This window comes from Penicillium malachiteum, assembly GCF_028827825.1.
Source record: "Penicillium malachiteum strain IBT 17515 chromosome Unknown utg000003l:1.0-4950554.0:1.0-4952489.0, whole genome shotgun sequence".
In the NCBI taxonomy this organism is placed as follows: Eukaryota; Fungi; Ascomycota; class Eurotiomycetes; order Eurotiales; family Aspergillaceae; genus Penicillium; species Penicillium malachiteum.
In genome coordinates, this window is record NW_026643096.1 from 1,947,035 (window position 1) to 1,973,011 (window position 25,977).

A 25,977-nucleotide genomic window follows, 5' to 3' on the forward strand; every position below is an offset into this window, starting at 1 on the left:
TGATTTTTCAATTTCATGGCAATGATGCGGTGGAGATAGATGATATTGAACTGGATCCAGCTTATTTATAGCAAGAACAACACTTTTTCAGACATAAAATGCATGCGAAAATCATACTTTCAAGGATCCAGATATATACCAGAAAACTTGAGCACAGAAACAAAAGAACTCCGACCCAATGCAACAGCTTGAAGTACCCCCAAAAAAACGAAACCCCAACCTAGTAAGATCACTCAGAACGAAAGTAAAATCAATCAGACTCCTCCACCTTCTGCGCCTTAGCTTTCTTCTCCGCAGCCCGTCTCTCCTTCTTCAATCGCTTGCGCTCTTCCTTATCAACCGCCGCCATGGAGCTCTCCTGCTCCTCAAAAGCCTCAGCCTCAGCCTCGAATTCCGGCTCCTTCATTTCCAGATCGTTGTCCTCGCCATCTTCCTTCTGTTCGCCAGCGTTCGCTGCAGCGGGGGCATCCAAGTAATCCTCACCAGGGTTTTGCTTCGCAACAGTCAAATCCTGACCCAGGACTTCACCCGCGAGACCAGCCTGCACGCGCTTCAAGTTGTGGAGGATAAGGTTGGGCGCAGCAGAAGTTGTGCGCGAGACGGGACCATGCTCGCTAATGCTGGCATTGGGTTGCAGAGCTGGGTCTGTGGTTGCGCGGGTGAGGTATGCGGCGAGGAAATCGTGCGCAGCAGATTGACTAATGCTTTGGGTGCTGTGGACGACTGTTGGTGGGAGAGAGGTGGGGCCTGGGTTGTTCATTTTGGCGGGTTTCGTCTATAAAGACTTTGCAGCACGTAGGATTGGAAGTGCCTTTTCGGTAGAATGTGGCGAGAATGGCTTGTTGAGTGACTTCGTAACTTTTTTTGACATTGCGGAAAGAATTTAGGTGGCACTAGTCCCAAAAGGGTAGTCCTGGTTGTCTTGGACTTCAATTCTCTTCTATATAGATAGCATAGTTTATAGTATTTTCTAAAAGAATCTAAGTAGTTTGAATTGATTTCAGCACCATTCTATTTATCTAGTAAATCTATCAATATCACCTTTTCCTCGTCTTATATAGTGCTGTTAACTCCCTACAAGCGGGTCCCGTGCCTGCGGCTCCGCGCTTAATTTTCTTTCGACTTCCGAATACCGCGCCAGCACCAGCGAGATCTCGATCCAAAGCCCCAATCAGTCCCAACTGACCTGAATCGCCCTTCCGATTCCCATATCTCATAATGTTCTGTCTCTCCAGGGCCCTGCCCTCCCTGCGGGCTTCCGCCTCCAGCCTCCGAGCTCCCATGAACAGGTACTGCCAACCAGGACACTCAGCATCAAGCCCAACTCAGGCACCTGTGCCAATGCCACAGGGCCCATACACACATTCCACCTACTTCAAACAGAAGAGCAGAAGACTAAGAATCCATAAACTTATGCAGAATCCCTCAATTCACAACACAACCCTCCACCTCCAGACAATTCTCCTCTCTCCTCTCCTCGCCAGTTCTCCGTCACAGCCCATTGCAAATGCAGAGCTCTATCTCCCGACCAACCTCTGCTCCCACAGCCGTCTCCTCCATTAATTCCCTTCTTGCTCAGTCCGAGATTAGCCAGGGCCAAACCCGTGCTTTCTCCGCTACTGCTTCTCTCGGTGTCCGTCGCGTGACTTTCCGACCATCGCGCCGTGTGCAGAAGCGTCGTCACGGATTCCTTTCTCGGAGTAAGACGAATAAGGGTCGTCAGACTATCTCGCACCGACGTACAAAGGGACGACAGAATTTGAGTTGGTAGATGGATATGTTGTCTGAGCCTTGTATTTGTGGATTGAATGGTTGTGTGGATTTAGAGGAACCTTCGATGGCCAAATGTTTTTCGCTCTAGTGCATCTTGTCTTGTGATCACTTCGATGCATTATTTGAGGCATTGGACTGGGGATTGAGGTGGATTTGTTGGGTCATACCTACATACGTGAGTAGGAGTTTGATCTTGTATCATAGCTTTATGCATTCCGTCTAGGGATTTATCTTGGAATTGTTAAATTATTTTGTTCTTTCTCTTTCTGTGAGGGCTAGGCCTCTTTTACTACTCGGGTGTCTGTGGTTTTCTTCTTCTTCACAAACAGAGGGGTAGGATCAACTTGAATTTAGCCTACAGCTTATCCAGTAGCCTATCTCCAACTATGTACATGCAGCAGCTATTCTTCCTTCCTCCAGGTAGCCCTGTAGGGAACCCGTAGGTACTCACATACGAAGAGGTGTAGGTCTTGGCACCTGTAGATACTACTGACTGAGTACTTAAGTATGCACATGTGTGAACACCTGGGCATCCCTGTCTCAGAGGATATGAACACACCTGGCCAAGCACTTGAGTGCTGAGGACATAGCTTTCCCAATTTCGCGTGAAGTGCGGCATGAGGACTTGTTACTTGATTACTTGGTTTCGATTTGTTCCAAGTTTAGAACTATTAGAACCTTGAACCTTTCCCCTTTTAGTTCGAGGTTTAAGATTAAGGCGACCTTTATCCTCCATACACTTCGTTTTTTGTGCAGCATAACTCCATTGCCATTGTATGAGTTTTTCTATGCTGCTCTTGAATCTAGTTAATCATGTTGCGCGTTCACTCATCATCCTCGTCACTCTCCTCCTCGGATCCAGACTCGTCATCGTCATCATCCTCCTCTTCCTCATCCTCATTAGCACCTAGCTTAAAGCCATAATCATCTTCAAACTCCTTCAAAGCCTGGACCTTAGGTGTGAAGCCAAAAGACTCGAAGCCTTGCTTGATGGGCTGTTGAAACGAATTAGTAAATATGAATTAATATTGAGCCGCGAGAAACCAAAATCACAAAAAGAAAAGAAAAAGAAACATACCTCTTCTAGAACAGTACCACAGGTAACAACCAAATTCGCTGTCTTGGCGTCAAATAGCGGCAGGATGATTTCACGCAGAGCATCCTTCACTTCATCGACGCTGATATCGCGGACCTTCTTCAGCATCTTCTCCTTGTAGTCAAGAGGCAGGTTGCGGACGACCTGACGGATGAAACTGCCCTGCGCGGCGCTGGCAGCGGTCATCTGCTCATTAGCGAAGCTGACGACGATACTGCTGATCGAGCCCTCCAGCATCAGTGGATCAAAGGGTGACGCGCCAGACAGGTGGTCCTCGACGATCTGCTTGCTGGCCTCGAAGGCCTTGTGGGCGTTTGGAGAGCGGTATACATCGAAGTTGACAAAGCCGGTGTCGATGTTGTGAGCAAAGGTAGTACCGTAAGCCAGACCCTTACCACGGACAGCCACCCAGAGGGGACCTTCGACGGCGTTCATGTAAGCCATGGCAACCAGCAGAGAAGGCAACTTGGGGTGGTCGTAGGAGTCGAGACCACGGGCACTGGCGTAGGCAAAGGAAGAATCGACGGTGGGCATAGGGACAATATAGGCCTTGTTGCCAATGGTCTTACCTGCATCGCTCATCAGATCACGTCGGTTGGTGATAGGCTTCAACTCAGTGCTAGTACCCAAACGCTCAGCGAAGGGCTTCCAGGCAGAGACAGGGTTGGTGAGCTTCTCCAGGTCCGCGATCACGACGATACGGACATTTTCAGGCTGGAAGAGGGACTTGCGGATCTCTTCCATGCGATTCACAATCTCCTGGGGCTGATCGGCGAGCAGCTTCTTGACACGCTTGAGGTAGCGGGCCTTGACCAGAGTGTTGCGAGCGCGGACAATAGACTCCTCCGCATAGTGAACCATCACATGCACGGAGGCGAGCATATCCTCGCCGCTGCGCTTGGAATCAGGCACGTCGGCGAGAAGTCGGGTGGTGATGGCGCGTAGTCTCTCAACATCAAAGATAGTGTTCCAAGACAACTCCTGGAGCCAGGCAATTGCAGTCTCGTACTTCTCAAGCTCAACCTGGAATGAAACACGGAGCATCTCAGAGTTTCCAAGAGCTCGGGCGGCTTCCATTCCATAGCCAACAGTGTCCTTCTCCAGTTCAACAACGACTTGCTCGAAGTCAATGGTCTTACCATCACGCTGGAGCGGGACGTTAAAGAACGCTTCGGTAAAAATTGACAGGAGGGGACGCAGTTGAATAGGAACAGACTGTGCGGAGATAAGAACGGACAACTGAACAAAACTGCTAGGGATGTGTTCAAAGTGCATCCAAATGGGCAGTCCTGTCTTGTTTGCATCGCTCTCAATGAGCTTCTGAAGAGCATTATCAGGGCGTCCAGCCTTGAGAGCAGCACCTGACCGGGCAGTCACTGTCTCCATAAAGTGGATAGATTCGGTGGTAGGAATTTGGAAACCCGCCAGCAAATGCTCTGGAATTTCCTTGTCATTCTCTGCCTTGGCCTTCTCAAGCTTGTCTGCGAGATCCTTCAGCCCGTCCTCGCCGAGACGCTTTTTCTGCGCAGCAACACGAGCTTCCTCATCGTTCTTGAATTTGTCAGACAGCTTCAGAGATGGAATACCCAAAATGGAAACATGGTTTGCATCTGAAATCCACATCTTAATGAATCCTCGCCATTGGTCTTGTGTCCACTGCTCAAGGGTATCGTACTCCTTCAGAGATGCGACATCCCGCAGAGTTGAGCCGTCCCGGTTGCCAAACAGGAAATCGGTGATGACATACTCAGCGAAAGATGCGGCAGAACTCTCAGTGGCAAACTTCCAGGTGCGACGCTGACGGTCAATACATTCCTTGAGGTACTTCATGTCAAGATCTTTTTCCATCGCCTCCTGCAAAATCTCGAAGAATCGCTTTTCGACCTGCTCAAGCTTTTCAGTCGCGACACTGGTCATAGTGAAGCGAATTTCAATGCTGGGATGTTCCTCCGTAGCATAGTAAACGGCGCTGGCAATCTGTTCCTTCTCGACAATGGTATTCTCCAATAGAGAAGCAGATGACCCGGCAAGGTAGAGCAAAGCCACATTAAGAGCACCCGCTATGAAGAAACATCAGTTTTCAAGTTCCAATATGGGTGGAAGATCCTGTTCAGAACATACATAGAATAGCATTGTTGCAATCAGGTCCAAGGAATCGAATTTCAATCTCGCCAAAAGATTCATCCTCCTCAGGGAATTCGACCTTCTTGATGACGGACTTCTCCAGAGCTGGGGTCTGCTTGGAGTCGACCCAAGGTCTCTTGAAGGGAGCTGTCGGGCTTGGAATCACATCCAAGATTGTGTCTTCAAACTCGTCTAGAATATCCAACATGTTGTTCTGGTCCACCTCACCAGTAATAACCAAACAAAGATTCTTAGGCTGGTACATCTCTCGGTGGAATTCCCGGATTCGCTCAGCTGAGAGAACACGGAGTTGTTCCATCATACCACCGGTCTCATACCGGAAGCCAACATCTGTGGGGTATGTCAAACGTCTAGCAGCTAAGTCGATCAGCTCAGCGGCGTTGTTTTGAACTCCCTGCATCTCAGAGTATACAACACCAGCATCATTACCGGTGCCATCAATGTGGTGTACTTCGGTATAACAACCTTCATCAGTCAAGGTAGGAGCGATGACATGCTCCAGATAGACGGGCAAGATTCGTGCAAATCCCTCCCAACCAGCTGTGTCAAGTGTGTATGCTGTGTGATCAGTGGCCGTCCAAGCGTTGGTGCTAGAATATACACGCGTAGCGAGCTTATCCAGGAAGCCCTTGTAGCGGAAGTTGCGAGATCCCATGAAACAGAGATGCTCCAGGGTATGAGGAGCGCCGGAGTCATCGTGAATCTCGGTAGCCAGAACGAAATAACCGTTTACTTTAGGGCCTTTTTGGTCGATAACGACGACACGCATTCCAGTACGTTGAGACTCATACTCTGTGAACTCGCTCGCCGAGTAGTCAGGCTTGAATTGCTGTAACAATTTGAAGTGAGACATATTGATCAATGGGGCTAGCCCAGTGCGAATATATCGCCGAAAACTTGATGATCTAGATAAATTCCGGTTAGCAATGTTTCATTTATGCATTGTATGTATCCAAGTGCGGCGGTGACCATTGTCCCACCCACAGCTCATGAGTATTTTCCCCCACCGTGGGGGGGTTTGTGGGACAGAAGGAGCTCTGGAGTAGCTATTGAAAGCTGGAGTAAAGGCCCTATGCACCCAGTCCACAACAAAACAGAGACCACTGGAAGCAATGCAAAGAACCGGCGGCACCTCGGCCAGCGAGGTTCATGTTCACTCATTCTAAAGCTTTTCCCGTGATAGACATGTGTGACGTGGGCGGGGCAAAAAGAAATTTGAGCTTTGGAGGGGGAGGAAAGCACTTTGGAACAACTCACAAGGACCGAGTAGTTCGCACCCGACTCAATCCAAGCAGGCACAACCGAGACACGGTGGATTCAGAAGCTTCGTTTCTGTGTGTTCAAGTTGGACCCAGGCGGAGTTTGGGTCCCGTTTCCTTACAAAGCGGTTGCGGGTTGTCTGGTGCATATATAAGTCTCAATTATTTTATGACCAGGCAGTTATTACTGACGAATCGGATTTCTAGAAAGTTGAATAATTATAGAATATTTCAAGTAAAAAGAGAAAAAAGCAATTTTTTTTGTGGTGTGAAGGAATCTGTGATTTTTTAATTCAGTCTTGACCATTCATAGTCTACACGCAACAAGCACCAAGACGCAGCTCCGTGGGGCGGTGACGCCCAAAGTCACGCGGTTGTTGACAGCTCGCCGCTTTCTCCAGTTCTCTACTTGACCTAGACTTCTAGGGCGCGAATAATCCCCTCTTCTTTTTGTGAGCTTTGCCAATCCGAAGCTTGACAGTTCATCATGTCGCAAGCATCCGAGAGCGACATTTGCCAGGCGGTGCTGGGATTCGTCACTGAAGGCGCTTACCCGGAGGAGAACGTGGTGGCTGCCAAGTTCCCGGCGGCAGCTCTAGCAAAGGAATTGGAGCTGATATCACAGGCTCGAGAAAAAGTGGAGGTAAGTTAGAGCTGTTTTTGAATGGCTAGTGTTTACCATGACAGTTGGCTGACCAGGATTGGTATACGCAATAGAATGAGATTAGCTCTCTCAGTCGTGAGAACAACACATTCGATGCCGACGATTGGATTATTCAAGCGAGACAACTACACGCAGATATTGAACGCTCGAGAGTTACGGCGCGGGAAATCGTGTCTCAACATGAGCAAACTAAACCCCTTCAAGCTAAAGTGGACGACGCTCATGCGAAAGTTGGATTGATCGAGACGGAGATTGCATTTAATGAGGCTGTTGCGGAGACACTAGAGGAAGTACAGCGACTGTGTCAACAGTTGGAGTCTGGACGGGCTGCTCTGGGAACTGGTCGTATAATGACAGCTATCGAACATCTGGAGTCCGCATCATCAGCCATTCAAAAGGATACCCCGTTCTCAAACACCAATGTGATGGGCATACTCTTGGAGGAGACAACCCGGCTTCGGAAGGAGATCGAAGAGGCCGTACAACACCGTTGGAGTGAACAACTCAAGGTTGATCGAGCAATGGGCCAGTTCCACATTACCAGTATTGAGGGCACTGATTCCTTGGAGGAGACTATTACGTCACTTTCTCGACTGAATATACTTGTCTCTGCAACTGATAAGCTCCAGAAAGATCTTGAATCGGTGATCCTTGGCCCAATCCTGGCCTCGCGTGGAGACAGCAGCAGCCGTGCAATTGAGGTTACAGAGACGGCTATTTGTGTTGCCCCTGCCTTCTCTAAGACGATTGTAGCCGAGACATTCAGTCGAGTCACGGATGTTCTTAACTTCTTGCGGAAATACCTGCCGTCGTCATTATCAGCTTCTATCCCTCCGTCCTTGATTCCAGCTATTGCTTCCAAGGCGATATCTGGGTGGCTGTCATCCGCGATTCCAACCACTCTTGATGGCCTGGAAGACTTCGAAAATACCTTGGACAGTGTACTACAATTCACCAAAACTATCGAATCGTGGGGATGGACTGGACAAGAAGAACTTGTCTCATGGGTTAATCAAGCCCCTCGGCTCTGGTTGACTCGACGCCGAGTTGATTCTCTCGATAGTGTCCGGAAAGCAATTGCAGCTAGCAATGGCAGCACAAAACAAGTTGAAAGAGTCGAAAAGGAGGAAGTGTCGCAAGTGGAGGAGGCACTCTTGGAGAATGCTGCCACTGATGATTGGGATGCAGAGTGGGACGACGACAAGGAAGAAGCACCAGCGGCTGACCAACCCCAGGAAGATGAAGAAGATGTTAGTGCATGGGGTCTCGACGATGAGGACGACACTATTGAGCCTCCAAGCAAACCAGATGTGGAGAATGCTCCCGAAGAAGATGATGATGCGGACGATGCTTGGGGGTGGGGAGATGATGACGAAGAGAAGAAGGACGAAAGACAGAAGCCTCCACTTCTCACTGAGACCAAGCCTGCAAGTAGCAAAAGCAAAAACAGTGCCCAACCCAAGGAGGTCATTCTCAGGGAAGTTTACACGATCACCGATATTCCAGATTCGATTCTTGACATCATGCTCCAACAAATCTTTGACTCCCAGGATATCGCCCAACCTCAGTGAGTCATTACCTACTCTATCGCTTGTAAATATGATTAAGCTAACCAATTCCAGACATTCCAATTCTCGTGTCGCTTCATCTGGAGCTGGTCTGCTTGCGCTTCCCACCTTGATTCTGGCCATGTTCAAGGCTACTTCATCCTCTTTCTATTCCCTCAAGCTCAATTCAGGTCAAATGTACCTGTATAATGACAGTCTTTACCTGGCTGGTCGTGTTCGAGAGCTGATTGAGGAGCACAGTCTCATCCGGCTCAGTTCTGACGTGGAAGCTCTGGAAAAGTTTGGCAAGTTTGCATATAGCAAGGAGATGCAGACCCAGAGCACCATTGTCACTGATCTTCTCGATGGAGCGCAAGCATTTGGACAATGCTCAGAAAACCCATACAAGATGGAATGTGAAAATGCTGTCAGCGCGACTGTTGACCGAATTCGCGATGTGTACAAGGAATGGCAGCCAATTCTCTCGCATTCTGCGCTTCTCCAGTCCATTGGGTCTCTGCTGTCCACTGTGATTAGTAAAATAATCATGGATGTCGAGGATCTGGGTGACATTTCAGAGGACCAGTCAAAACAACTCGTTTTATTCTGCAACCAGGTCTCCAGCTTGGAGGATCTCTTCATGCCTGAATCTACTGGAGAGTCTGAAGCTGTCCCAGTGACCGCTGTCTATGTCCCGATCTGGCTCCGGTTCCAATATCTCATCAATATTTTAGAGAGCTCACTTGCGGACATCAAGTTTCTTTGGATTGAGGGCGAATTGGGTCTTGAGTTCTCTATGGACGAGGTGATCGACTTGATTATTGCATTGTTTGCAGAGTCTGATTACCGTCGGCGTGCCATTGCAGATATTAGACGAGCCCCTCGAGGTTGATATTTAGACTAGTCGATTATTTTTGATTAGATAACTAAATTCAATATTATAAAGATCATTATATTTGTCCAAACTAGTGTATAGTTAGTATTCCAGAATTGTACTTTATCTACATAGCGGGGCTGATCTCCGCGCTCTGCGCTAGTGTGCCGCACCGGTCACCGTATTTTTTCTTCACCAGCGCAGACTTGTTCTAGCGACAGCCACACCAGATCAGAGGTTCACAACACCAATTCTGGATATACTTTCGCCCATAATGAGTGACGAACAAAATTCCGGCGCCGAGGCTGCGCAGCGACAGGTTCGTGTCCAGCTCATGAGCAAGCAGGAGGACATTGCTCTGCCTGAAAGCACTGGTCCCATTCTCGTTCCTACTGGTAAGAATGTCATTACGCCCATCATTTGAGGGCCGGTTCAATACTTTGATAATTTCCATGCTCATTCTGTGACTAGGTCTGCGACGTTATGCGCTGTCGACCTTGGTGAACAACCTGCTGTCGAGCGAGAAGCCCATTCCGTTTGAGTTTTTGATCAACGGAACATTTCTACGTACCTCGATTGATGAATACCTGACTGCCAATGGCATCTCGGCCGAAACCACCCTCGAAATTGAATATGTTCGCGCTTTGATTCCTCCTCTTCACATTGCCTCTTTTGAGCATGACGACTGGGTCAGCGCTACGGACGTGCTCTCCAAAACCTCGCCTGCCGCCTCTTGGGCTTCGGGTGCTACATTCTCGAAGGGCCAGGAGAGAATTTTGTCTGGAAGTTACGATGGCTTGCTCCGAATTTGGAACATGTCATCTGAGATTATTGCGACCTCTCCTGGCCCTAACGAGGTGGACACACATCCTCCATCAAGGCCGCGAAGTTTGTCTCGCCAAACCAGATTGCTACAGCCGGTCTGGACCGCACCGTTCGACTGTGGAAGTACACTGAAGATGAGAACCATTTCTCTGGAAAATTAACCCCTCAGATGGAGCTTTACGGACACAAGGCCGGTATCGAGTCATTGGCCGTGCACGCTCCCTCTAACCGTCTTTTGACCGGTTCCTTGGATCACACTGTTGGCTTCTGGTCTACCAAGAAGGCTGATTCCCCCGCCGCCCCAGAGAACCTGCTTCCCTCCAGCAATGCCCGTAACTCCAAGCGCAGAAAGCTGAACGTCTCTGTCAGCACACCGCAGCGTGGACCTTTGGCTCTTCTGTCGGCGCACACCGCTCCCGTCTCAGCAGCTATCTTCGACGCAAAGGATTCTACTGTTGGATACTCTGCTTCCTGGGATCACTCCCTGCGCACCTGGGATCTGGTCACCGCCTCTTTGGTTGATACTCGCACTACCTCCCACTCTCTTCTTTCTCTTGAGCACCTTCCCGATCACAACCTGCTGGCTGCCGGTACTGCCGCCCGCCACATTACCCTGATTGACCCGCGTGCCTCTGCCGCTACTGTCGCTGCGATGACCCTTCGTGGCCACATTAATGCTGTCGTCAGCTTGGCTCGTGATCCGCACAGCGCATACGGTCTCATTAGTGGTAGCCACGACGGCACCTGTCGCATTTGGGATATCCGTTCGACCAAGACTGACAAGGACGGAGTTGTTGGTGAGAGCGTGTACTCGATCACTCGCAAGAGCCTTGAGGAGGATGGAAAGGCAGAGAGCAAGCGCGTCGGTGGTGAGGGTGTCAAGGTCTTTAGCGTCTGCTGGGACCCCACGGTGGGCATTGTCAGCGCAGGTGAGGATAAGCGTATCCAGATCAACCGTGGTGAGGGTGTTCTGTCCGCGACAAAGCAGTAGATTGCGCATATGGGATTGGCGTTATAGATGTGGTCTTGTTTAAAAGTTTTCCTGTACTAGTTGTTCTTTAATTCCAGCTATATTATCTTGAACCCTAAGAATATGGATCCTTGATCTATACTAGTATTGTGCAACATTTACATTAATTCAAGTTTACTTTTCCGTCCGTTTATATAAACTGAGCATGTTGCATCTCACATCTGACCTATAATACATCCGTAGAGGGGTACATTCACAAAGACTGGCGTAAAAAAGTGTATAAAGTGCCAGCAATCAAGAACAAAACGCCATTCCCATGCCTCTCACAAAAGACGCGAGATAGTCCCATAAATCGATACAAAAATAATTTCGTCTGTCAAATTTATAGACGACGCTCCATGCGGTTCAATCTGACAGGGGTTTTGATCTATTATCGTATTGTTAGCTCGAATCCTCTGAATATCAACTCTACCCGGCTCCTAAGAACCGAAATCGCAAAGGAGAAAAAAATATATCCAAGCAATTCAATTTCAACTCCAATGAGAGAATTGAAGCTGAGATTATGATGATAAAAAGGAAAACCCACCTGAGAGCGTGTGCGCTGTCCTCGCACAGGCAGACCCAGAGCATGGCGACGACCACGGTAGGTACCAGTTTCCTTCAAGCGCTTAATATCGTTGAGAACCTCTCGGCGGAGATCATTCTCAATCTTCATATCCGACAGCACGGCAGTCAAATCGAGAACCTGCTTGTTGGCAAGCTCGCCGACGCGGCAAGTAGGGTGGATGTTGAAGCGGGCAAGGAGACGGGAGGAAGTGTCGGTTCCGATACCGAAGAAGGTTTGGAGAGATTTCTATTTGGTCATTCGTTAGGTCTCGGTTTATATGACCATTGGGGTAGGTTATAGTTGAATTGAGGTGCACTGCGGTTGATTGCTGGTTGCTTACCTTCAGAAGGTTCCGCTCCGGGAAGTTGACGCCGAGAATGAAAACCTAAGAAGATTGGTTAGTAAAGTGTTTTTTTGAAAGCTTAGAAAAATGGACGAACCATCTTGACTAGGACTTGGGGGCTGTCAATCGAGGTCTCTTTTGTTGCGCTCTTCGGCGATCGGAATGGATTCGATGCGGGAGAAATCTCTCGAAACAACGTTTCTCCGATGTAATATTTAGAAAACGCAGCCGGTATTTGGATGTTGAATTAGCGTAATTAGTGTAATTAATCCCTATCCATCACCAAATTATCGGTTCCACTTTTGCAAAAATTACAGGTTCTCTGTATTCTCCGCACCCATTGCAAGCTGGCCTCCCCCCATCTGGTCCTCCCTTTCTCTATCTTTGCTATTCCACTTCACACCCCGTGCTGTGGCAATTCGCAACCATGAATTTCCGCAACCTTTTCCTGTCCCTCTTCTTGGTCTTCGCGGTCGGCTTTGCGCTGGTCCAGGCTGAGGATGATAAGCGGGAGCCCCGTGGTCCCAAGATCACCAGCAAGGTAGATGAGTTGTTCTCCAAAGCTCCGTCGAGCCAACGCTGACCCATATTATCAGGTCTACTTCGATATCCAGCATGGTGATGAGTTTCTCGGCCGTGTTGTGATGGGTCTGTACGGCAAGACCGTCCCCGAGGTGAGTTGTGATTCCTTTTAAGAATCCCATGCAGTATACATATGGAACTGGTGGCTAATTCAGAGTTCCTGCCTTTCAGACTGCTGAGAACTTCCGGTATGATTATATTGATCCAGTGCTTTGGAATTATTCTTAATGACGATATTAATATTATTTAACAGCGCTCTGGCTACTGGTGAGAAGGGCTTTGGTTATGAGGGGTCCACTTTCCACCGTGTTATCAAGGACTTCATGATCCAGGGTGGTGACTTCACCAACCACGATGGCACTGGTGGCAAGTCTATCTACGGCAACAAGTTCAACGATGAGAACTTCAAGCTCCGCCACACCCGCCCCGGTCTTCTGAGTACGCAATTGATTCCATCGTCACTATATGTAGATCCAAACTGACCTATCTCTTCTAGGCATGGCCAACGCCGGCAAGAACACCAACGGCTCTCAGTTCTTCATCACCACCGTTATCACCGGATGGCTCGATGGCAAGCACGTCGTCTTCGGTGAAGTCCTGGAGGGCTACGACATTGTCGACAAGATCCAGAATATTCCCGTTGGCGGTGGCGCTAAGCCCCAGCAAGTTGTGAAGATCGTCAAGAGTGGCGAGCTCGAGATGGAGGCCGAGCCCGAGTCCGAGGATAAAGGTAGCCGCGACGAGCTGTAAACTAGCACACTCTAGTCCTACAGTTGCTTTGTTTTTTTATGCTGCTCGGCGACGGTAGGCTGATGCGTGGTTTACTCAAAGAATACGACGACTACCCGACCGATACTACCGCCTCTGTGGCCGACACCAGCTCCTTCTCGATGCAGCCAGTGCTTATTTTCCTCGTCCTCGTGGCCATTGTTGGATTCTACCTTTACCGCCGCCGCAGCCAGCAGGCTACTACTGAAGATGATTACAAGGAGTATCTGTAGATCTATTCTACCAGTATATTTTTCTTTTTGTTGGTGACTATGGTAGAGAATTATTCAAATGTTTATCAACCTCATCAAATACATGTTGAATCAGCTTCAGTTGATACTATCAGTTCTAGATCAAATGTCCAATCATTATAGTCTTATATTAGTGTTATTGTGCTGTGTATCCTCCAGGGCTGAGTATGAAGTATGACCAGTTGACCAGTCATCATGCAGGTCTCTAATCTTAGTCAGAAGGTCCAGACCAAACCGCCACCAACTGGTCAAATAATTTCCCAATTTGTAAAATCAAAAAAAGAAAAAAAGAAAAGAAAAGAAAATTGAAAATTCAAACTTTCCAGTGGCTGGTGTGACGGTATTGTTACCATTTATGACCTCATATTTTCCTACTACTTTCACCTTAATATATTGGATGATCAGTCCCTATTTACAATACCAAACATCGCTACCTGTGGGCTACCTGAACACACAGGCCGCAAAGCTAACAGATCCCTGTACCTTGGAAGTACAGCATTTGCCTCCTTCCCACAGAGCCAAAACCTGCACATCTCTTGCACCTTGCACTTTCTTCATTTCCTTTTCCCTCACTCAACTCCATCCCTCTCTTTTCATTTCTCGGTGCTCATAGAGTTCTTAGAAGTGGGAGATTTGCATTTTTCTTTTCTCTCCCTGTGTGATTCCTTGTCGTTTGTCACTTGATCTTTTTTTCTCTCTCTATCAAGTGGGAAGGGAAAAAAACTTGAGAACGAACTGTTCTACATCTTCTACGTCTCTCTCTTATTTTTTTTTAAAAGGTATTCCGATTCTGTCCCCCCTTGGTTCCGCAGGTTCCCCTCGTGTCCAGTTCGCTCAAGTCTTATCTACGACTTGAGAAACTTTTCCGGTGAAGCCAAAAAAAAAATCCAATCGCAACCGTCTTCCCTGCACCTCTCAAAATTTCACTCCTCCAAAAAAAAGTTTGTCAACTGACATGAATGTGTCTTCTCTCATTCACAATAGATACTTTCAAAACAATCCGCAAACATGGCCGACGGTCTTCAGATGGGCAACCTTTCCATCAACGAGTCTCAGCATGCGCCCCAGGGCAACGCCCCCCAGGGTCGTGCTGCCTACATTCCTCCTCACCTGCGCTCCCGTCCCGGTGCTGCTAATGTAGATGCTGGTCCTGCCCCTGCTGGTGGTCCTGGCTACGGTGGTCCTCGGTATGGTGACCCAAAAAAACACAAAACTCGGTTTACCCCTCGATTCGACTTCACACTAACTTCAAGCCTTCCAGAAACGGTCCCCGCGGTGGCAACTGGGCCAACGCAAATGCCCCCGATTTCAGCCCTCGCCCTGCCAACGGTAATTCCAGCTGGATCCCCCACGGAGAAATCCGGCCATTCGATCCCCATGCTTACGGACATCCAGGACACAGCGGCTCTTACAGTGGTGGTGGTGGTAGCGGTGGCGGCAGTGCCCCCCGTGGTTCAGGAGATGGTCAGTGGCGCGACGGCAAGCACATCCCCGGCCCTGCCAACGCCCGCGTGGAGCGTGAACTTTTCGGTGTTCCCAACGACCCCCTCAAGCAGCAGACCGGTATCAATTTTGCCAACTACGACGATATCCCCGTTGAGGCCTCCGGTAACGACGTGCCCGAGCCTGTCAACACTTTCACCAACCCTCCTCTGGACGACCACCTCATCTCTAACATTAAGCTTGCTAGCTATGTTACTCCTACCCCTGTGCAGAAGTACTCTGTGCCTATTGTCATGAACGGTCGTGATCTGATGGCCTGTGCCCAGACCGGTTCCGGAAAGACTGGTGGTTTCCTCTTCCCTATTCTCTCCCAGGCCTTCCAGACTGGTCCTTCGGCCGTCCCTAACCAGGCCTCCGGCCAATTCAGCTACGGCCGCCAGCGCAAGGCTTACCCCACCTCCCTCATTCTCGCTCCTACCCGTGAGCTGGTCTCTCAGATCTTCGACGAGGCCCGCAAATTCGCTTACCGCTCCTGGGTTCGCCCCTGTGTTGTGTACGGTGGTGCCGACATTGGCTCTCAACTTCGCCAGATTGAGCGTGGTTGTGATCTGCTCGTTGCTACCCCTGGTCGTCTTGTCGACTTGATTGAGCGTGGCCGTATCTCCCTGGTCAACATCAAGTACCTGGTTCTTGACGAGGCTGATCGTATGTTGGACATGGGTTTCGAGCCTCAAATTCGTCGTATTGTCGAGGGTGAGGACATGCCCCGTGTTGAGGACCGTCAGACTCTCATGTTCTCGGCCACTTTCCCCCGTGACATTCAGATGCTTGCCCGCGACTTCCTGAAGGACTACATTTTCTTGTCTGTTGGTCGTGTCGGTTCCACCTCCGAGAACATTACCCAGAAGGTTGAGTACGTTGAGGACCATGACAAGCGCTCTGTTCTGCTGGACATTCTTCACACCCACGGTACCACCGGTCTCACTTTGATCTTCGTCGAGACCAAGCGCATGGCCGACTCTCTTTCCGACTTCCTGATTAACCAGCGTTTCCCCGCCACTGCTATTCACGGTGACCGCACCCAGCGTGAGCGTGAGCGTGCTTTGGAGATGTTCCGTACCGGTCGTTGCCCCATCCTGGTCGCCACTGCTGTTGCTGCTCGTGGTCTCGATATCCCCAACGTCACCCACGTCATCAACTACGATCTGCCCACCGACATCGATGACTATGTTCACCGTATTGGTCGTACTGGTCGTGCTGGTAACACTGGTATTGCCACCGCTTTCTTCAACCGTGGCAACCGTGGTGTTGTTCGTGACCTGATCGATCTCCTCAAGGAGGCCCACCAGGAGATTCCTGCATTCCTGGAGAGCATTGCTCGTGAGGGCTCTGGCTACGGTGGTCGTGGTGGCCGTGGTGGTGGCGCCCGTGGCCGTGGCTCCAGCAACGCTACCCGTGATGTGCGTCGCTTCGGTGGTAGTGGCATGGGCGGTGCTACCTCTTCCTTCGGTGGCAACAGCTACGGCAGTGCTCCCTCTTACGGCGGCAGCGGTGGTGGCAGCAGCTACGGTGGTGCTGCTGCTCCCTCCTACGGCGGCAGCGGTGGCGGCAGCGGTAGCTACGGTGGTGGTGCCTACGGCGGCGGCGGCGGTGGCAGCGGTGGTGGCAGCTACGGCAACCCCTCTGGCCCTACCGGTCCCTCCTCCTGGTGGTAAATCAGTCGTGATCTAATGATGAGGCCGTCGGGTCTGATTTCGCTCCACACATTTTTTATTTCTTTTATGGTCTCTCGTTGATGGATACGATCAGAACGAAACCCTGAGTTCTTTTTCCTTTTTAGCTGTTTCTCGGGGACGGCTTTGTCATGACTTTCACGACCTCGCTACGTGTCGATTTGTTTCTTCTAGATTTACGTTCTCGCCTATCCTCCCTTATCTCCTTACGTGCGGTCCTCTTCTTTTCTTTATGGCTTTATCTCTTTTTTCCTTATGCCTGTATCTGTCTTATCTGCCTCGCATCTCTTTCCTGGCTCTCAATATGGCCTTGTTTAGATTCGGGGCGTTCGAGCAGTCTGATTACCCTTGTTGCTCCGGGCTTCTTTTTTTCCATGTCCGTGACGTTTGTTCCTTTTTTTCAAACTCTTCGAGCCATCGGGTGGTCGGCACTGCATGAACATGATAGAATGCGTTGTCTTTTTACTGTCCGCTCTCATCAGATACCCCTTTGTGTTCGAGCGTTCCCAATCTCGGGGACCACGTTCGAATGACGCGTGTGCGCCGAGCGAAGAGTTGAGGTTTTTTATTTCGCTCAACCTCTTCGACAAAAAGTGCTTTTCCTACTTTTGCATCATCTCGGCGCTGTTATGGCTGCATCGGTCGGTCCTTGCAGCATAGACTTCTGTCAGCGTCGGTATCTCATGGCGGACAACTCCTTGCGTGTCTTTTTTATTTGCTGCCCTCGTGTCTTTCTGCGGCTCATCTTCGTGTGTTCGAGGACCAACAATCCGCGCTTTTCTCTCTCTCCGGGCTTAATGGAATGGGCGTCCACTGTGGGTCGAGCTAGGTCTTTTTATTTTTCTGTTTGCTCGCTCTTTTCAGGTGGGTTTCGTCGGGGAAATTATTTGCATTCTGTATGGCGTTGGCTTGACCTACAACCGCATGTTCTCTGGGGTCCGTGGAGGCTGCTTCCCAAAAAAAAAATATTCCTTTATTTTTTATTACTTCTTTTCTCTTTTCCTTGCATAATTATTCTCGGATCCGTGGAGAGGATGGGAGGTCGTCCGGCGCTTGATGAATGGTATTCGCATGATTTCAAGTTGGGAGGATGAAAAGTAGGGACCCTGGTCTTTTCGAGGCCATGAGAAGGAAAGCCTTCTTAGTCAATGCTATTTGAAAAGTGTTTCCTGTTCAAATATTGTAGTGCTCTGACTTGTATGACTTGTAGCTGCGCATGTATACCTCTTCCTATCCTCCGTACTCAGGTTGAAGACATTGACCTTCTAAGGTTATGTGTAGCAATTTTAGCATCCAAGGTTAATTATAGTATTTATCAAAATCTAGCCACTAACTACTAGGTACTTTTGGATAGAATCTCATAATTATCAGATTTATAACTAAATCGAACCAAATCTATACCTCGATCGGGTAAGTTGTAAATCCGGCAATAGTGAAGCTCACTAATGTTACGCGGATCCTGGATGCGGGTAGTTATCATTCACTCCATAGAGAGACTTCAATCATCTTTTGTCCTTTCCCGGTTCTTCCCTTTCCTTCCCTTGTCCACACCTTCTTTATCCTTTTTCTTTTGTTGAAACTTCTTGAAACTTCACTTCCTGCCCTAATCTCTACTCGAGTTTCTATCATCTCCGCATTTTTAGATCATACTCGCGCCTCCTAGGGGGGCGACCATTACCAGCCCCCAGAACCTTCCAACTCCTCCGATTCTCAGGGCCATCGATTTCAAAAGTGCTCTTCCTGATCGCGATCTTTGTTCAAGATGGCTGACATTGAAACACCTGGAATGGACGAATCCTTCGCGGCGTCCGAAGCTGGTGATGATCAGGGTCATGGTATGACCGCTAGCGCGACGGTCGGCACAAGACGCCAGGCAAATGGCACGATCGGTTCTGTCTATTCAGGTAATAAAATTCGACACCTCAAGAAAGAAGATGGCATCCCATTATGGCGTAAAGATATCCAATACCAGTTTCTCAAGCTAGTCTTTGAGGATAAGACGCCTGCGTTCACGCGATACCCAGACGGCGAGCAGAAGCTGGACTTTGCCGACGTCTATATTGACGCCATGGCAAGGAGTAGCAAGACAAGCAAGATTCTCAAAGACAAGCTGCAAAATGATAAACCAGCAGCGATTAGCATGGCGATGGTCTGTTTGCTTGTGAACTTTGGCCGCATGAACACAACTCTTAACTGTAAGTATCCTGCAAGCAGTCCTTCTGAGTTAGTATTCGTCACAGTACTGATATTTCTCTCTTGCCTAGTTTTCCCTGAGATGCGTGCCCAACTACGAACCTACCATTCCATTCCCTCCCTCCAAGCCCACCAGGATTCGAATGCCTACAAGCAGCTGCAGGATGCTCCGCGCCTGAAGTCCATCCTCAAGGGCGCCTCCGAAGATGTCGATCAACCAAACACTTTGGAGAAGATCAAGGCCTTGACCGTTCCTCGAACAAATCCTGTCAACCTGATATTTGTTTTGGCACAGTATGCGCCAAAAGTATCTGAGATGCATTTCTTCCCTCCGCGTGATTTCTTTGATTTAGTGATGCGGTCCACATTGAGTAGTGAAAGCAGAGCGAAGGCATTTTTATGGTTGATGTGGTGGTACTTGGAAAGCGATTTCACTCGTGAGGCTGCTTTGAACAACCCATTTGGACCAGGCTTGGAAGGAGAAGGAGCTGAGGGATTACCTCTGAAGGTGCCCGCTTTTGAGAGCTTGACTGAGGATCAGGCAAATGATGAAAATGTGGACACAGTGGAGGAACTGGAATATGGGGAAACAAAGAGACTTGAGCGCAAACGTAAGTACTTGAGATTTGTTTGCTCTTCTCTCACCTGATCCTGTTTGTTGACATTATTCCAGGCATTCTTGAAGAAGATGACCCTCTCCCCCGTATCGTTAAGCGCCCAAAGAAAGGTACTCCACCATTGTTACCCTTGTACTACCCTGATGCAGTCCATTCTAACCATGCGCCACATTTCCCACAGAATACGGTTTTGACGAAGAATCCCTCGCCGGTGACTATTCAGGTCTAGGAGGACGAGGCTCTGCAATGTCTACACCCCAACACCCATCTGCTAAGCGGAGCTTGGATGATGACGATGATGAAATGACCCCAAGTTCATCTCGACCCCGCAACAAACAAGTCAAGCGAGACTCATCTCTTAACAGAACCGTGGGTCAACAACGACTCATTTTGAAGACTAGAATGGATCATACCCCGAATGCCTCCCCCGCTCCCTCCGGTTCTGGGATGATGGATCGTTTCGTTGCGGAGCCGTCCCTCACCCAGTCCAGCAGCCGTCGGCCTCGCCCTCTGACACAGCACCAAATCGCTGTGGAGCAAAACCGCCGTCAACGCATCGAGTATCTGCTTGCTAAGCGACGAAGCAATGCCTACCGTGTTCTCCGAGCCAAGCGCAACAGTGAAATCCCTTTTGTGCGATACGGACGTCTGCTTCAAAGCTTGCCGGAGGGATATGATACTGAAGAGGAAGGCTCATGGGGTAAAGGTGGCCTCCTCCCTAATCCCGATCAAGAGGATGACTTCGGCGAGTGCGCCAACTTTTTCCTTTCTGTCGTTCGCAAAGCAACCCGTCGCCTTGATCGCTGGGATTACGAAGACGCCAATGGCCCCAAGAAAGATCGCCAGAAGGAGCGTGAGGAAAGACAGAGAGCGAAGGCTGCCCTTGAAGCCGATCTCCGAGCTGCCAGTAATCGGTCCCGACCTCGTCCTTCTCGTGGTGGTGCTGCCGCAAAGCGCAAGTCAACAGGTCCCACGTCTACCCCCGGCAATGCCAAAAAGTCAGCATCTCGCAGCAAGGGTGGTCGCAATCCTCCTGCAGGCGCCGGTGCTGGTGCCGGTGGCGTGGCCTGGGATTCCGAACGTGCTGGTGGAGATGAAGAAATAGAGGGTGAACTGGACGACCTTGACCGAGAGTTACTGGGAGAGGTCTCTGGTGACGATGATGTACCTCAACGGGCTGGATCTCATGATGGAGATTCGTCTGACGACTCTGGAGATGATGACGATGCAATTGATGGAGATGAGATCTCGTCTGCGTATGATGCTCCTAATGGATATGCACGACATGAGAGCTCATCCCCGTTCCTGAGGGAGCTGCTGAGCGACCAAATGATCGGGATGATGCCATGGAAGATTGAAGGGTGTTACCCAAACTTCAATCCTTGTATGATGACCTTCTAGTATTCGTTCTTTTTTCTTCTCTTTCTTCTTCTATCTCCTCTACTTCTTTTTGCTTGTTCCGGGATATTTTGGGATCTACTGTGATTATTCTGGCTAATATGGGGATTTCTTTCCACGTCGTATTTCAATTGCACTGTACACTTGGGCGAGGTTGCCCGATACATCAAAATGATACTCCGAGTTTTTTTACCGTCCAGCATATTCAAATATTATTTAACTCATCATGCACACCTATGGTAGTCATCTTCAAGTTGGTACTGGTCTACTCGATACTTCCACTTGAAACTTGGCATCACATGCCAGTGTTCGTGTACTAGATGCACATGTGCTAGTGTACTTTCAAATGCACCTTCCAAGGTTGTATCTCCATGTAGTGTTACTATGCAATATGAAGATACTACATAGTATTCATCCCACATGCTGCATAGTCAACTCTAGGGCCACCGTGACAGTATCAGGTCTAAATATATCGCCACAACCGTACTAGTAGTATGTACACTGCTGCCACACAGTTGCTCTGAGTCTGTATTTTGATCTCTACATGAAGTCTGGAGGCGATCGGTAATTTTATCCAAATTTTAACATCCCCCTCAGAATCCATCTGCCACTGTGGATAAGGGGGACTTGGTATATGCTCATGTTCCCAACAGAAAGGTACCTCGGGATGGATACAGAGACTGTCACCGACTTGAATATTTATATGACCCCAGTATGATGAAACTCCTGTGAGTCTTCTACTAAGCCCTGAGTTGTGAACAGGGAATGGCATGTCACAGTTGAACTTAAAGTTGAAGTGACTCAGTGCCAAAGCTGATCTGCGCCGCCTCTGATCAGTGTACTCCGGGGCTATTTTATCCACCTGGGCAGGTATGACGAGGACAACTCCAGTCTCACTAAAGCCCCACAACTTAAAGCGATTGGATTCGAAGGTCTGAAACTGAACATATTGTCTGATCCCAACGTTGAAAGTGAAATATGACCATGCATGGCGCCCCCTCATTTGTTCGAGTTTGGCGAAGCGTCCTGCACGAGATGCATTGCATGAAGGTCCGAGGACACAAACATGGGGTTAAAGACCTGTTAAAGCATGAAGCATGGAGAATATAGCATCTGTCCACTTTGTTTCTCGTATTTCTGGGTCATACTCTGTAATAATGTGGGGATTTGAAGGTCAACATTGGAGTAGTTGAGTAGTTGAGCTTGCCACATAGTCCACACTTGTAGTCCACAGTGCCACCGACCTTTGTAATATACTTCCCATGTGATGGCCCCTCTTTACTTCAACTTTCTCTCTTAATCTTCTCCCTTCTGTTTTCTTCTTATATTACAACTCTCTCTTCTACTTCAATTCCTCAACTTGAAGTTTCCAATCACCTTGGAATAGTTGTGTATACATACTTTTCCAACGTCATACTCTCTACTCTTTTCTCCGTACGGGATCCCGGGATTCAGCCGAACACCGATTCCCCACCCTTCTGCGGGAGAATCACATCAAATCAGCATAGAAACAAAGGAAAAGGTTTCAAGCCAACGGTGTCACGGATTCCTAAGGCCCGAAATACTCAAACTAAAAAAAAGGGCCCGATACGGATCTTCACTACTCCGAAGACCCTTGCAGCCGCGGCCCTTTCTGGCCTTTCTGACGTATTTGCTCCCAACGCTTTTTTTCTTTTTTTCCGTCTTTTTTTACTTTACTAAGTTCTTTTAGCTACTCAACAGGTCTCTTGAAGGAATCTCAATTACCTGTTGAACTTCAGGGATTTCTACCGAGTATTGTTACATTCAAACCTCCGAATTGGTAAGACAACACCAGACCAATTGGGCTCATGTCACAGTGGAGTCAAGACCCGAGAAATTTTGCTAACACATGCACACTAACAGCTCCCCAGACGCGTCGGATCATCATTTAACTCATCCAATTCTTTATTTATTTTGAAAAGAATTTCGGTCATCTTGAAGTGGTAGAGACACGGGATCAAACATAAGTCTCCTGCTTGACACTCGGAGGCTCTGATTTTCAGAACTTAGTTCCACCCGCGCCCAGCTCAACCCCCCCCCCTTCATCACTCACCACAACTACGAGATAATTCACCCATACACGATGGTGGACCAGCCTCGGATTCTGCGGCCTCGTCCGCGCCGCGCTTTTGAGATTCCTGCATCCAACGATTCATCTGGCCCTCCCACTCCTGTCGAACTCTCCAATTCCGAATTCCTGAATCCCAACTTGCAGGGTCAGGAGACCCCCACAACATCCACGAGTGTTAGCCGTACGGGTTCGATTTTGAATCTGACCTCCTCTACTCTCTATGGTATCTATCAGCCAACTGCATTCGGTACCCTCCGCGATGAGTCCAGCCCCTGGGGCACGGAGGCCAACACTCCCGCTTCAGAATTCCCGCCCGAGCCGTCACAGCGCGCGGCGTTGAAAACAGCGATCGAGCCACGTCCATTAGCACTGCGTCGGACACGCTCACGACTCAGCCATGGATTGTTCCGAGGTGTGATCTTGCCACAGGTGCTGAGCAGTGCGTTGCTGTTTGGATTTGGAATTGCGTATGGGGTGATCACCGTTCACCTTCATGATAACCATTGGATTACCCCTGTTAAGTTGGAAAATATCCACTACTACGATTCATGGCAGTACTTGGGCTTCTGGGGATTGGCTGGTATTTTGCTGGGAAATGTGCTTCCTTGGTTAGACAGCTGGCGCGATTCTGAGTCTGTACGCGAGGAACAGACGAAGCGTGCGAGAAATGATGATGATAATGAAGATCGGACCCCATCTTGGGTTGCTGTTGCTCGCAGTGTTGGAGCCTTCGTTGGAATTGCTTTCGCTATGGTAAGTTACCTGCAAAATCGTCTATTTAATCCAGCCCATGCTAATTTTTTCTGCCTATGAACTAGCGTCGACTTCCCTGGCAATCTACTACCCAAGCCTCACTCACCCTCGCTCTCGCAAACCCTGTTCTGTGGTATCTGATTGACCGGACTCAGACTGGCTTCGTTATGGCCACCGCCGTGGGCGTCGCTGGCATGAGCATGGTCCTAGGCTTGAAGCCTGAGCTGATTCCCACATCCACTGGCCCATCCGTGGGAGCTACTTTCCTCAACGGCACTGGATGGGAGAATTCCCTGGGAGCAGACATTACTCAGGAGAGCATCGCCGTGCGCACTTGGGTTGCTAGTGTGCTTTTCTGCGCATGCGTGTGCTTTGGCAACATTGGCCGTCAGTTGGCCATTGGAGCCAACGGCAGAGAAGCTGTCAAGTCCTGAATTGAAGCGGACTGAATTTTGCGACTCGAGTTACAGGTCACTCCTTGAGCTATCAAAAACTCTGCTGTCCACTTTTTATCGAGTCCAGTGGCTGGCTTATTTATTTATGTAGATGGCTTTTATACGAAAAAGTTTTTCATCTTGGCATGGAAGTCATAGAATTTGTAATAGAAACTAAACTCGCTTTTCGAGAAATATAATATATTCCACTCATAAAATATCCTCAATATTTCTTTTAGGACGTAGACCCAGTTAAAATCCAATCCAAAATAGTTCCAAGGATTGTAGAGTCGATCATTGCAGTTCCCACCATAGGACTCGAAAGTCCGGTAGGCACTGCACCCAAGATCAACACTGTGCATGCACTCGGTCTCCCATTCTTTGTACGATTTCCATACTTCATAGGCAAGAATCCTCGTAGGAACGCTTTTATAAAGAAGGTTGTTTTTTGCGTTGTTCATGAAGAAGAAAAGAAAAAGAAGAGGAAGAGACGCGCGAAAGATGCGCTTTTGAACTATCCGAGAGGTCACGTGAAGGTGGATACTATATGAGTCAGCGTCTTCAATCAGCTCTCTGATTGGCTTACACTAGCTCTGTCATTTAGTGTGTATATTACGTATCTATACGGAGGTCGGTCCGGAAAGTTCTCGCCAGAAATTATAATTTCTTTTTCTCACACTAGGCTATATACAGTAAATATTGAAATATATCGCGTAATCAAGATGTATATAAAACGGAAATATATAGTACTGAAATATAATAACAGCTTGAAACAGTAAATATTCACATATCTTCCCATATATCGCTGTCGCTGTCGCTGTCGCTGTCGCTGTCGTTGCCGCTGCCGCTGTTATAGGCGTTATCACCTAACCCGCTAGGGGCTACTTCACCTAATTTATCACGCCCCTCACCGTATTCGTTGCCCCCTTCTAGTCTAATGACTTGCTGTATATGCCATGGTATACGTTCAATCCAAGCTTGAATTTGCGCCTGTGGTAGATCACGCCACGCAGCCTCCCATACTTTAATCCCTTCTTTACGCGATTTAGGTGCTCCTTTTCGCGTAGTGTATCTCTTCATCCAAGGCCATGCAGGTTCAATCATATTTAGATCAGGCGAATTTCCAGGCCAGATCATTCGTTGGACCCCCATTATATCAAATATTCGCTGTTGGTAGTGATGTGAATGGGCTGGTGCTTTATCCTCTTGAACTATTGTTTTCGTTCGAATTCGAGCACATTCTTGGGCGAATGGAAGTAGTTTTGGGGCTAAAATCACGGTGTTGTATCGGTACCAATCGATTCCACCTTTCGAATTGCGTGCAAGCTTTCCATTCTTCTGAGTCCATCTCCACTGAGGTTGTCTTCCAGGCTTATTGCGTAGCCCTAATCGCTGTATACCTGAATTAAGCTCCCATTCTGCACGCATAATAGGCTCTAATTCAGTATTCCATTCGGCGATTTGGTGTTCTGCTTCACGCTTTTGGGCTGTAGTTTCAGGTACCCAACAATGACAGGGGCCCTTCTGATCATAAGAAAAAGCACCCCAAAACATGAACTCAGAGGCCCCCTTCCAACGTTCTCGAATACAGCTTCGGACGAACCGCTCAC

At 48.8% G+C, this 25,977-nt stretch overlaps 9 protein-coding genes across 9 annotated transcripts; 6 read left to right on the forward strand and 3 right to left on the reverse strand.

Moving 5' to 3' along the window:
* Positions 1–250: 250 nt before the first annotated feature.
* N7483_007053 (uncharacterized protein) lies at positions 251–760 on the reverse strand (the record flags this gene model as incomplete). The annotated part of the gene is made up of 1 exon (XM_057090490.1): positions 251–760. The coding sequence occupies one exon, from the start codon at positions 758–760 to the stop codon at positions 251–253; it is 510 nt and encodes a 169-aa protein (XP_056945231.1).
* Positions 761–1,218: 458 nt separating this feature from the next.
* On the forward strand, positions 1,219–1,771 carry N7483_007054 (mitochondrial 54S ribosomal protein bL34m; the record flags this gene model as incomplete). The annotated part of the gene is made up of 2 exons (XM_057090491.1): positions 1,219–1,289; positions 1,420–1,771. 2 exons carry the CDS (start codon positions 1,219–1,221, stop codon positions 1,769–1,771), a joined length of 423 nt encoding a protein of 140 aa, XP_056945232.1.
* An 826-nt stretch (positions 1,772–2,597) lies between these two features.
* Positions 2,598–5,918, reverse strand: N7483_007055 (putative zinc metalloprotease; the record flags this gene model as incomplete). The annotated part of the gene is made up of 3 exons (XM_057090492.1): positions 2,598–2,768; positions 2,852–4,929; positions 4,991–5,918. Coding segments are annotated over 3 exons (3,177 nt in total), but the record flags the coding sequence as incomplete, so codon positions are not given.
* Positions 5,919–6,760: 842 nt separating this feature from the next.
* N7483_007056 (uncharacterized protein) lies at positions 6,761–11,174 on the forward strand (the record flags this gene model as incomplete). The annotated part of the gene is made up of 6 exons (XM_057090493.1): positions 6,761–6,916; positions 6,991–8,504; positions 8,560–9,321; positions 9,638–9,753; positions 9,830–10,215; positions 10,239–11,174. The coding sequence occupies 6 exons, from the start codon at positions 6,761–6,763 to the stop codon at positions 11,172–11,174; spliced, it is 3,870 nt and encodes a 1,289-aa protein (XP_056945234.1).
* Positions 11,175–11,535: 361 nt separating this feature from the next.
* On the reverse strand, positions 11,536–12,145 carry N7483_007057 (mitochondrial 37S ribosomal protein uS13m; the record flags this gene model as incomplete). The annotated part of the gene is made up of 3 exons (XM_057090494.1): positions 11,536–11,580; positions 11,740–12,006; positions 12,101–12,145. Coding segments are annotated over 3 exons (357 nt in total), but the record flags the coding sequence as incomplete, so codon positions are not given.
* Positions 12,146–12,530: 385 nt separating this feature from the next.
* N7483_007058 (peptidylprolyl isomerase) lies at positions 12,531–13,686 on the forward strand (the record flags this gene model as incomplete). Its single annotated transcript, XM_057090495.1, has 6 exons — positions 12,531–12,644; positions 12,700–12,777; positions 12,857–12,873; positions 12,939–13,123; positions 13,182–13,431; positions 13,494–13,686. 6 exons carry the CDS (start codon positions 12,531–12,533, stop codon positions 13,684–13,686), a joined length of 837 nt encoding a protein of 278 aa, XP_056945236.1.
* A 1,026-nt stretch (positions 13,687–14,712) lies between these two features.
* On the forward strand, positions 14,713–16,862 carry N7483_007059 (DEAD/DEAH box helicase; the record flags this gene model as incomplete). The annotated part of the gene is made up of 2 exons (XM_057090496.1): positions 14,713–14,891; positions 14,966–16,862. 2 exons carry the CDS (start codon positions 14,713–14,715, stop codon positions 16,860–16,862), a joined length of 2,076 nt encoding a protein of 691 aa, XP_056945237.1.
* A 1,780-nt stretch (positions 16,863–18,642) lies between these two features.
* On the forward strand, positions 18,643–21,091 carry N7483_007060 (uncharacterized protein; the record flags this gene model as incomplete). Its single annotated transcript, XM_057090497.1, has 4 exons — positions 18,643–19,075; positions 19,145–19,684; positions 19,747–19,800; positions 19,872–21,091. The coding sequence occupies 4 exons, from the start codon at positions 18,643–18,645 to the stop codon at positions 21,089–21,091; spliced, it is 2,247 nt and encodes a 748-aa protein (XP_056945238.1).
* A 2,101-nt stretch (positions 21,092–23,192) lies between these two features.
* On the forward strand, positions 23,193–24,367 carry N7483_007061 (INSIG family protein; the record flags this gene model as incomplete). Its single annotated transcript, XM_057090498.1, has 2 exons — positions 23,193–23,933; positions 23,999–24,367. 2 exons carry the CDS (start codon positions 23,193–23,195, stop codon positions 24,365–24,367), a joined length of 1,110 nt encoding a protein of 369 aa, XP_056945239.1.
* Positions 24,368–25,977: the final 1,610 nt, after the last annotated feature.